At 35.4% G+C, this 11,771-nt stretch overlaps 1 protein-coding gene across 1 annotated transcript; it reads left to right on the forward strand.

The window, feature by feature from the left end:
* The first annotated feature begins 7,506 nt into the window (after positions 1-7,506).
* Positions 7,507-8,412, forward strand: LOC128553800 (myb-like protein X). Its single transcript, XM_053534981.1, has one exon. The coding sequence runs from the start codon at positions 7,507-7,509 to the stop codon at positions 8,410-8,412; it is 906 nt and encodes a 301-aa protein (XP_053390956.1).
* The last annotated feature ends 3,359 nt before the right edge of the window (positions 8,413-11,771 follow it).

An 11,771-nucleotide genomic window follows, 5' to 3' on the forward strand; every position in this document is an offset into this window, starting at 1 on the left:
TGAGCTAGTTTGTGTTTTTAGCTTCTTCATAAATATGGGAAGTATGGACATTGGTTGCTTTTTCAGGGTGAGCTATTAGTATAGGGTGGATGGCCATGTGTCGTCCATCGTCCGTCGTCCACATTTTTACTGAAACATCTCTGAAACTACGTGTCAAACTAATACCGAATTTGGTCTGTAGCATCCTGGTGAGGTCCTCTATCAAGTTTGTTCAAATGGGGGCATTTGGCCCCTTTTAGAGGTCGCTAGAGCTAAAAATAGAAATACCTTTAAACAACTCATGAACTGCCAAATAGATCTTCATCAAAAGAAAAATACATTTAAATGACTTCTTAACATGAACCGCTGGATAGATCTTCATCAAACTTAGTCTTTAGCATCATTATATGGTCCTCTATCAAGTTTGTTCGAATGGGGGCACTTGGCCCCTTTTAGGGGCTGCTAGAGCTAAAAATAGAAATATGTTTAAATGACTTCTTATCACAAACTGCTTGATTGATTTTCATCAAACTTGATCTGTAGCATCATCATTATATGGTCCTTGCCAATTTTTTTTCAAATGGGGGCATTTGGCCCCTTTTAGGGGCTGCGAGAGCTAAACATAGAAGTACCTTTAAACAACTTCTCATCAACTGTTCGATTGATTTTCATCAAACCTGATCTGTAGAATCACTATAAGGTCTTTCTCAAGTTTGTTCAAATGGGGGCACTTGGCCCCTTTTAGGGGCTGAAAATGGAAATACCTTGAAACGACTTTTCTCTTCAGATGGCTCGCTTTAAGGTCAAGGTCACACTTAGGGGTCAAAGGTCATATGACTTTGTTTCTTGTGTATATTGTCCAGCATTGCGGTGCTCTTGTTTATCTTTGGCAGATCCTTTTTTTAGCTCACCTGTCACATAGTGACAAGGTGAGCTTTTGTGATCACCCTTCGTCCGTCGTCAGTCCGTGCGTGCATGCGTCTGTCCGTCAACAATTTCTTGTCTGCACGATAGTGGTTTCATTTATGATTTTATTTTAACCAAACTTGCACACAACTTGTATCACCATAAGATCTCGGTTCCTTTCTTGAACTGGCCAGATCCCGTTATGGGACTAATTAATTAATTAACTAAAGATGGGTTTTTACAGATTTTAAACAATTCTGTTTGTATGTAGTGGTTTCATGTAATTTTCTAACCTTTTACTTATTTCATGTGTAAATTTCATAATATTGTCACAACAAAATATGTTCCCTATATATCAAGTATTTCTTAATATTTTTGACACAGTCTAAAGCTATTGTGCAATATCTTCCTCCACACTTGGAATCATTAAACAATCCAGTGACAGCTCCAGTTTCCTCAGATGTGCCCCGTTTCATGATAGTGAGAAATGAAAAAGAATTTTTAAAGCAGTTTGGAATTTTGTTCGTACGTCCGAACAAATCTGGGCTGTTCGAACAGAATATCAGAATTGAAAAATAATATGGACAGGATTTGTTCGTACGTATGAACAAAATTCCAAATTGCATTTTTTTAAGAAAAAATTCTTGTCGAACAAAATATCAGAATTAAAAAATAATATGGACAGGATTTGTTCGTACGTACGAACAAAATTCCAAATTGCATTTTTTTAGGAATAAATTCTTTTTCTGTTCTCTCATTTGTTCGTACGTACGAACAAATCCAGACTGTTCGTACGTACGAACAAATGATAGTGAGAAATGAAAAAGAATTTTTAAAGCAGTTTGGAATTTTGTTCGTACGTCCGAACAAATCTGGGCTGTTCGAACAGAATATCAGAATTGAAAAATAATATGGACAGGATTTGTTCGTACGTATGAACAAAATTCCAAATTGCATTTTATTAAGAAAAAATTCTTGTCGAACAAAATATCAGAATTAAAAAATAATATGGACAGGATTTGTTCGTACGTACGAACAAAATTCCAAATTGCATTTTTTTAAGAATAAATTCTTTTTCTGTTCTCTCATTTGTTCGTACGTACGAACAAATCCAGGCTGTTCATACGTATGAACAAATGATAGTGAGAAATGAGTAAGAAATTTTAAAGCTATTTTGGAATTTTGTTCGGACGTCCGAACAAATCTGGGCTGTTTGAACAGAATATCAGAATTGAAAATAATATGGACAGGATTTGTTCGTACGTACGAACAAAATTCCAAATTGCATTTTTTTAAGAATAAATTCTTTTTTGATTCTCTCATTTGTTCGTACGTACGAACAAATCCAGGCTGTTCATACGTATGAACAAATGATAGTGAGAAATGAAAAAGAAATTTTAAAGCTATTTTGGAATTTTGTTCGGACGTCCGAACAAATCTGGGCTGTTTGAACAGAATATCAGAATTGAAAAATAATATGGACAGGATTTGTTCGTACGTCCGAACAAAATTCCAAATTGCATTTTTTTAAGAATAAATTCTTTTTTGGTTCTCTCATTTGTTCGTACGTACGAACAAATCCAGGCTGTTCATACGTATGAACAAATGATAGTGAGAAATGAAAAAGAAATTTTAAAGCTATTTTGGAATTTTGTTCGGACGTACGAACAAATCTGAGCTGTTTGAACAGCATGTCAGAACTGAAAAATAATACGGAATATGGATTATTGTTCGTACGTACGAACAGCCAGGATTGTTCGTACGTACGAACAAAATTCCAAATTGCATTTAAGAATGTGAGAAATGAACAAGAATTTGTAAATTTTATTTGGAATTTTGTTCGTACGTACGAACAAATTTTGATTTTGTGTTGCTGTGGTCTGTGCTTTCTTCAATTTTTGCTGTGATTTTCACCAGTAAAAACTCCGTATAGCGGCAAAAAAGAGGGACAGACCGGAAGATCCTCTTTTATTCCGGAAGCAGATTATTGATGACATAAAAATATTAATTATCAATTTCTTATTTACATTAAGTATATTCAGCCATGTTCACCATAGACCAAAAACAGTGATTTCTGCAAAGATAATGCATTTTCCTATGGGTAAATCTGCTAAAAACAGTCTCTTGGTAAATCTGCCAAAAGCAGTGACGTTTGAAAAGACAATTCATCTTCCTATATACATTTAAATTTTCATCTATTACGTACTAAAATACATGTAGTACTTAAATTATGTTAAATCCTATTCAAGACTCTGGTTAATTGTACACTTTCAAGGAAGCTGTATTGTTCCATGGCAGACCTCCTAGAACCCTCCTTAACTATACTGGTAGAAACCTAATTTGGAGATAAAAAATATTTAGCAAGTATAAGTTTTATGTAGACACTTTGTTAGGGAGTGTGTGGTGTACCCGGTGACACTACAGAATGTCCACATTTATTCACCAGTAGTCACTTAGAACATATCTTACATGTGTGCATGGTGACGGTTTGTTGGACTTAAATCTTATCCAGTAACATTATTTTCCAACTCTCATCTTTTAACAAATCATAATAATTTGGTAGTGGTGGTATAAAGTATTTTTGTATTGAATGGCTTGTAAATACAATCAGAAAGGAATGTGCATTTTCTGTAGTGGCTGAATGCCATATTCTCTTTTTATGTGTGTGTGCGCGCGTTATTTTACTTTCAGAGTAGAACCAAAGCCAGGAGTCATGTCCTTCACCTTTTTTCCATGTTTTTTTATGATTTCACTTTTAGAACCATGACCAGGAAGTCATTTAATTCTCCTTTTTATTTTTCCATCTGTGCTGGCATTCTACACAAGATAGATAGATTTATCTCAGCATAAAGTTTTCAGTTAAGATAAACATTCCTGTGACAGCCACTTCTAGGTGATGAAATCTCAAGCAACCAGATTAGGTACAGTATGATAACGACGTTGGATATGACCATTTTGGTTGGATACCAGAGAACAGCATTTTGAATTCCAATATGGATGGCTGACGGATATCAAACACATATACATTTGTTTTGTAGTTTAGTTCAATTTCATTTACCAATCATTAATGCTCTTCAAAAAAGAAGTTTCTCTTTTTCCAGATTACTTTTGAAAACACCATCGGCATTTTGAGGAATTGAACACAAAAAATATTTCAAAGGAACTTTAACATTTTAATATTGGAAATATATCAGAGTGACTTTAATTTGTGAATTAATTGGACAGACCACAAGAATAATAACAATTCAGAGCAGAAGAATGAAGAGTGAAAAACATTTAAGAATCAAGTGCAAACAGGACTCAAGTTCTACCATTAAGAAGTTGACTCCATCTAGGGAAAATGCAGAGCAATCCAATCTGAACCAGTATTCTCTGGATATAGTCATGAATATGCCTGTGTCAACCAAACCTTTGCCTGTTGTGAGTTCACCTGTTGCCAGCACCAGTAAGGCCAACACTAACCAAGCATCACCTGCATCTGGACTACTAGCTGCTTCAAAGAGAATGACCATGTCATTGCAGGAACACTTTGAAGAAACAGATACACAGCTGAAGGTGGCATTGTATGATCTTTCTAAAAATGAAAATCAAGAAGTTGCAAAAATGCTTGAGGCAGTAATAGCAAAGACGAATTTAGAGCAGCAGTATTAAGGGGGAAAACATTGAAGAATCAATTGCAAACAGGACTCAAAGTCTACCTCCAAGAAGTTGACTCCATCTAGGGAAAATGCAGAGCAATCCAATCTGAACCAGTGTTCTCTGGATTTAGTCATGAATTTGCCTTTGTCAACCAAACCTTTGCCTGTTATGAGTTCACCTGTTGCCAGCATCAGTAAGGCCAACACTAAACAAGCATCACCTGCATCTGGACTACTAGCTGCTTCAAAGAGAATGACCATGTCCTTGCAGGAACACTTTGAAGAAACCGATATACAGCTGAAGGTGGCATTGTATGATCTTTCTAAAAATGAAAGTTAAAAAGTCGCAAAAATGCTTGATGCAGTAAAAGCAATGACCAAAATGAGACAGCAACAGGTCAAGTTCCACCTACAAAGAATAGATTCAGGCAGCACTGCGCTTGAGCAGAAGGTATTCTCACTGGGAACATTATCTTTTGCTTAGTCAGGCAGCAATGCACCAGAAAATAGAATCATACAAAAACATTTTTGATGATCCAATGGAAGATGAGCCTGCAGGTAAGAAGGCACTGTTTGATGACACTAATAATAAGAAATGAAAACAATGTTAACAGTTTGAAGCATGGTACATTAACAAACTATTTTACATGCAGCATAGTTTTCAAGACATAGTTTCAGTGCAGCTATTAGCATTTAGTCTTATTTGATTCGGTCATTTTTCCTTTGTTGTATAATGTTTGTATGCTTTGAACAGTTTTTGATAAATGATATCCATTGTATGGTTTCCTTTGTAGCTTCCAACAACTATATTCATACATTCATAATGCTTGCACTTTTCCTCTGTGTATTTAATAGAATTCAGAAAGTTGTTGAAAGATTTGTAACATCTGGTAGATATACATGACATTGTTTGCGGCATTCAACAACTATAATCATATATACATCCTCCTCATTTCACATTCATATCATACAATTTTGTATGTATTTTTCCCATGTAAATTACTGGTTTCAACAAGTAGTTGAAGTACATATGTAAACAAGTTTAATTTCTTTTTTCCTTCTCATTTCACATTGTCATATAATTTTATATTTTTGTCAGTGGATGCTACAACTATTATTCATACATGGATAATGCTTGCACTTTTTCCCTGTGTATTTTATAGAATTCAAAAAGTTGTTGAAAGATTTGTATCATCTGGTAGATTGGTAGATTACATTGTTTGTAGCATTTAACAACTATATAAATCATATATACATCCTTCTCATTTCACATTCATATCATACAATTTTGTATGTCTTTCTTTCCCATGTATGTTACTGTACTCAGCAAGTAGTTAAATTGCATATGTAAACAAGTTTAAGTTCTTTTTTCCTTCTCATTTCACATTGTCATATATTTTATATTTTTGTCAGTGTTAAATGTGTTGTGTTATATCCATAAAATTTCATTTCTTGAAGAAGAAAAAAATCGATTGCATATTTTTTGGACTTCAGTTTATTTACCATGCATCTGTAACACTTTATTACTAGGCAGATATTGCACAGTAAATATTTGTTCTTGGTGGAAGCGATATTAAAAGATGCTGTTCCACAAGTTATTGTAGTTATTGTACATAAAGGTGGAACAAGGTTCTTATTTGCAGTCATAGTAGCTTCACAAAGTCCTAATACACGGCTTACATGCCACTTGATTAAATACCATTTGCTTTGTTTCTTTTCACTTCTAAGAGCTTGATTTAGTTTAAATTAAATATAGATCTATTTGGCAACTTAAGTGTATTTACGAATTTGATAATGAAAACAAACATGGTTGTATCTTAATAGAACTTTGTTCTAGCCTTTCTAAGACTCGCAAGTTCTATTCAGCCAGTCAGTGTTTGTTTATGTTATATAAAAGAAATTAAAAAAACAGGTTGATGAGAACATTGTAAGAGGCGAAGACAGAAGAAAAACTGCAAGTGATAGTTTTTAAACCAGTTCTCTATCCCCATAAGAAAAACCAGGGTAAATACAACCTTTTATAGCCAGATCCTTACATCTGAGACCGGACACAATATCCGTACTGCCATATTAGTAAGTCATAAAATGTTATAAGTGAAACAAACTCTACGTACCTATGTAACTTATATGTCATATATATTGCATACAAGTTTAAGTTTTTCAATTGAATCTTTTATAACTTCAGATTCCACTCACTGATCATCATGATGTTACAATCTGATGACATGGACATAAAAGTGGACAGGTGAATTTGCAATAACTACCTACTTAATGACCCCAAATAAGAATGTACTGATAACACTGCCTGCTCATCCAGCTTTTTGTGCAAAAGAAAACATGAAATGATGGGGCCAGAATGTATCTTTATATATAATGGTACATATACAACTGTTCTTCTTCATAAAAACAAAGCCTAGACAATTTCTTTGTTATTCAAAAGCAGTATTATTTTAAAACAACTACTTTACACTAATTTTTACCACCAGTAAACTATTGGCAACCTCAAAGTATTTTAACAGCTGACCTTTCTCCAAAATCATTCAAAATCACTTCCCTTTTTGATTATTACAAACATACAATTTTACTGTCTCTTACCACTGTCATGCTTTGATTTCAGGCCAGGTTTTCAACCTGGCCCTGTAACACGCGGTGGTACTGCAGTTCAAGCCAACCATCCTCTTCTGACTTCATCATCCCCACAGGACAGTCTTCTCAACAGATATTTTGAGGACCAAAAAACAGACGTTTGTGACTAAGGAAATGACAAAGACAAGTCAAACCCAACTCGATATCTTACAAGGAAGGGACAGAAAAGAAAAGCGTCCAAAATAAAATGTACCTCCTCAGATTTGTATACTGACACTGACAGATGTGCTAAACATGTGAAAAGGCATAAATCATGTACTAGTGATAGTACAAATGAAAAAGACCAAGCTCAGAACAAAAACAAAGTGGTAATGCAAAAGCATATAGTGTCGAAGATATGCCTACCAAAGAATATGAGAGGAAACGTAACAGTGCATATAGACAGAGGAAAAAGAAGTTAGTTCAGAACAAAGAAAATGATAATGCAAAAGCATATAGTGTCGCAGATATGCAAACCAAAGAATATGAGAGGAAACGTCAAGCTGCATATAGACAAAAGAAAAAGCAGTTAGTTCAGATCAAAGAAAATGATAATGCAAAAGCATATAGTGTCAAAGATATGCGTGTCGAAGATATGAAGAGCAAAGACTGTGAGAGGAAACGTATAAGTGCATATAGACAGAAGAAAAAGCAGTTAGCTCAGAACAAAGAAAATAATAATGCAAAAGCATATAGTGTCAAAGATATGCGTGTTGAAGATATACAAACCAAAGAATATGTGAGGAAACGTAAAAGTGCATATAGACAGAAGAAAAGGCAGTTAGTTCAGAACAAAGAAAATGATAATGCGAAAGCATATAGTGTCGAAGATATGCAAACCAAAGAATATGAGAGGAAACGTCAAGCTGCATATAGACAGAAAACAAAGCAGTTAGTTCAGAACAAAGAAAATGATAATGCAAAAGCATATAGTGTCGAAGATATGCAAACCAAAGAATATGAGAGGAAACGTCAAGCTGCATATAGACAAAAGAAAAAGCAGTTAGTTCAGAACAAAGAAAATGATAATGCAAAAGCATATAGTGTCGAAGATATGCAAGCCGAAGAATGTGAGAGGAAACGTCACGCCGCATATAGACAGAAGAAAAAGCAGTTAGTTCAGAACAAAGAAAACGATAAAGCAAAAGCATGCAGTGCCGCAGATATGCAAACCAAAGAATATGAGAGGAAACGTAAAAGTGGATATAGACAGAAGAAAAAGCAGTCAGTTCAGATCAAAGAAAATGATGATGCAAAAGTATAGTGTTGCAGATATGCAAACCAAAGAATATGTGAGGAAAAAGCAAGCTACAGATAGACAGAAGAAAAAGCAGTTAGTTCAGAACAAAGAAAATGATAATGCAAAAGCATATAGTGTCGAAGATATGCAAATCAAAGAATATGTGAGGAAACGTCAAGCTGCATTTAGACAGAAGAAAAAGCAGTTAGTTCAGAACAAAAAAAAATGATAATGCAAAAGCATATAGTGTCGAAGATATGCAAACCAAAGAATATGTGAGAAAACGTCAAGCTGCCTATAGACAGAAGAAAAAGCAGTTTAGCTAAGAATAATGTTAATGACATGCAAACTAGTCTGATTGTTTTTATAATTGAAGCGTTCATAAAAAAGTTAAAGAAGGTCCAAAACATACTTGCTGTTCATGTCACATGCTTTTGTACAAAGAGAATGTAAAATTGTTTGTTGACAATGCTGACAAAACGTGCAGTTCAGTTTTTAGAAGTTGTACATCTTCTATAGAGAGTTTTGACAGCCTCATTTACGTTTGCAGAAGTTGTTCTAGTAGCTTAACTAAACATAATATCTCACCATTATCTATAGGAAACAATTTAAATCTAAGATTCCAGAGTCACTAAAACACCTATCCTCTTTGGAAGTGACTTTGATCAGTAAACGTGTCCCGTTCATGAAAATCAAACAAAAGGCTGTTCGTGGATGTGTAGTGAATGTTCTAGTGGATCCAGATGAAACTGGTTTAGTTCTGCCTAGTTTGCCATCTTCCTTTACAATCACAGTTAAACTCAAGAGGAAGTTGCATTATAGAGGACTTGTCATGAAACAAATAATAATAAGACCACGGAAAGTACTTTCAGCTCTCTATTATCTGAAGCAGAACAACAAACACTACACTGACATTGCTATCAATAATGGATGGCAGGAGGACTGTGAACATGACAACCTTGAGCTATGGCAAGGCCTGACAAATGATGAGTGTAGCACCTCTGATGACGCTATTGTAGTTTCAGATGAACTGCATAATGAAAGACGACAAACTGAAGAACTACAGAGAAATGAAACAACTAGGTTTAGTAATGCCAAGAGTCTGACTGGTGATGAATCATGCGATGAAAACAGCGATGATGATGAAATGCAGCAAGATGTAAGAACTAGGCTAGCTTGGTTACCATATGATTCTTGCCTACAACCAAAGGAACTTAGTAGTGACTCTAATTTCATAATGTCAATGGCTCCTGGAGAGGAAGTTTCCACACGGATCAAGACAGTGAAGAATTGTAATTTCCAAACCATTTTTCGAATGTTTTTTTTTGGATTCAGTTGTAAAAGACCTACAAGAATTTTTATGAAGCAATGCTTCAAATTCAGGATACTAAATCATAACAACAGATTTTCGTCATCAATAGGGTACCTCTTCGTTGCGCAATACATATTTGAGGCAAAGGAGATTTCTGATTGTTTAAGTATATCAATGCGTAAGTGTAAAGAGGAAGTACACTGTTTCAATAACAAAGTGGCTGCTGGACAGATCAAAGATGTTCAAAGTATCAGACAATTAACTCGCGATGACCCTAGTTATCATCACTTTCTTCAGAAAGTCAGAGGGTCACCTGTCTACTACAACAAAATGGTATATGATCTATTTGGTGCATGCAAATGGTTTCTGACGTTATCTGCAGCAAATATGAAGTGGACGGACACAATACAGACAATAGGTGCACAACATGGAGAATTTTTTACAGATGATAATGTAGACAACATGACGTGGGACCAAAAACGTTCTTGGCTTAGAAGTAACCCAATTACTGCAGCTCGTCATTTTGACCACAGACTTCAAGTGTTCATGAAAAATGTTGTATGCAGCAATGCACATACTGTTGGAGAGGTCCTTGACTTTAGATATCGAATCGAGTTTCAATAGAGGTATCACCCCATGCACACATGACCATATGCGTGAAAGATGCACCATCAATATAAGACGAAACGAAAGATGTTGTAAGGAACTTTGTAGACAAATATGTGACCTGTTCTCTCCCAAAAGATAATGACACACTACGCCAAACTGTAGAAACTGTGCAGATGCTACACATTCTATTGCATGCAAAAAAAAAACAACAACGGAAAATCATGTCAATTTGACTTTTCATTACCAGCTATATTAGAGACTACAGTAATGGTTCCATTAAAAAACCAGCCACCAGAAAATGTGACAGAAGTTTATCAGGAAATGTTGCATACAGTGCAAACAAAAGTAGATGAAGTTAAATCCGACTCCACTATACAATTGACAGATATCCTCGCAGACATCAACATACCAATTCAAAGTTATCTTCAAGACATACACTGGCTGAAAACAAAGCATGGCCAGCCAGATGTTCTCCTTCGTAGATCCCCAGCAGAAAATCGTGTCAATTATCATAACACATTTACTTACTGCATGGACTGCAAATATCGATATTCAATTTGTAACCAATGTGTATCCCTGTATCATGTATGTAGCTTCATACATGAGTAAACCAGAAAAATCACTAGGAGCCCTATTAAAGTATGTCAGCAAGTCCTGTGAGCCTCTAGCCCCAAAGACAAAATGCAGAATGTGGCCAAAACGTTTCTGACTCATAGAGAAATAAGTGCGCAGGAGGCAGTGTATAGACTGCTGTCCCTGCCTTTTACAAGGAGTTCAGTTTCCACCAACCAACCCACCTGAAGAATGTACTTGCCTGTTAAAACCGCTCAAGACCATACAGACCATTGATGATGATAATGACGACCTGCTACAAAAGGGAGTTATTGACCGCTACCAAAGTAGACCAGAAGTTCTTGAGAATTTATGCTTTGCTGATTTCTGTTCCCACTATAAGTGTGATAATAGAAAGCAACAACAAACTGATGAAACAGAATTTATTATTGGCATTGAGATATATGTTGAACAACAACCCAGAGAAAACCTTCCGAAAAATATCACATTGCTTGACACTGCATCAAAAAGCAAAGAAGAGGAGAAATACTACCATTCAAAACTATTGCTCTTTTACCCATGGCGAATGAGGACCGTGACCTAAAAGCTGAAGATGGGACTTACAAAACCAAATTTGAAAACTGTTATCAGCAACTGGAACCAAACATTTTATACCGTGAACCTAACGCAGATGTTGAAAGTGCAGTAAGACAATTAGAAGAAAACGGTCTGCCAGAAGATGCATGGACTACCCTTGCATCTAAAGATGAGCAGCAACAAGATGATGACAAAAGAGAAGGTGCATCATTACACAAGGACTTCACCCACCTTGCTGGTGGAAGCAGTTTCAATCCTCAGGACAAAGACCTTATCCAGGACAAATATGAGCTGAACATTTATCAAATAACCG

This window comes from Mercenaria mercenaria, unplaced genomic scaffold, assembly GCF_021730395.1.
Source record: "Mercenaria mercenaria strain notata unplaced genomic scaffold, MADL_Memer_1 contig_4336, whole genome shotgun sequence".
NCBI classification, from domain to species: Eukaryota; Metazoa; Mollusca; class Bivalvia; order Venerida; family Veneridae; genus Mercenaria; species Mercenaria mercenaria.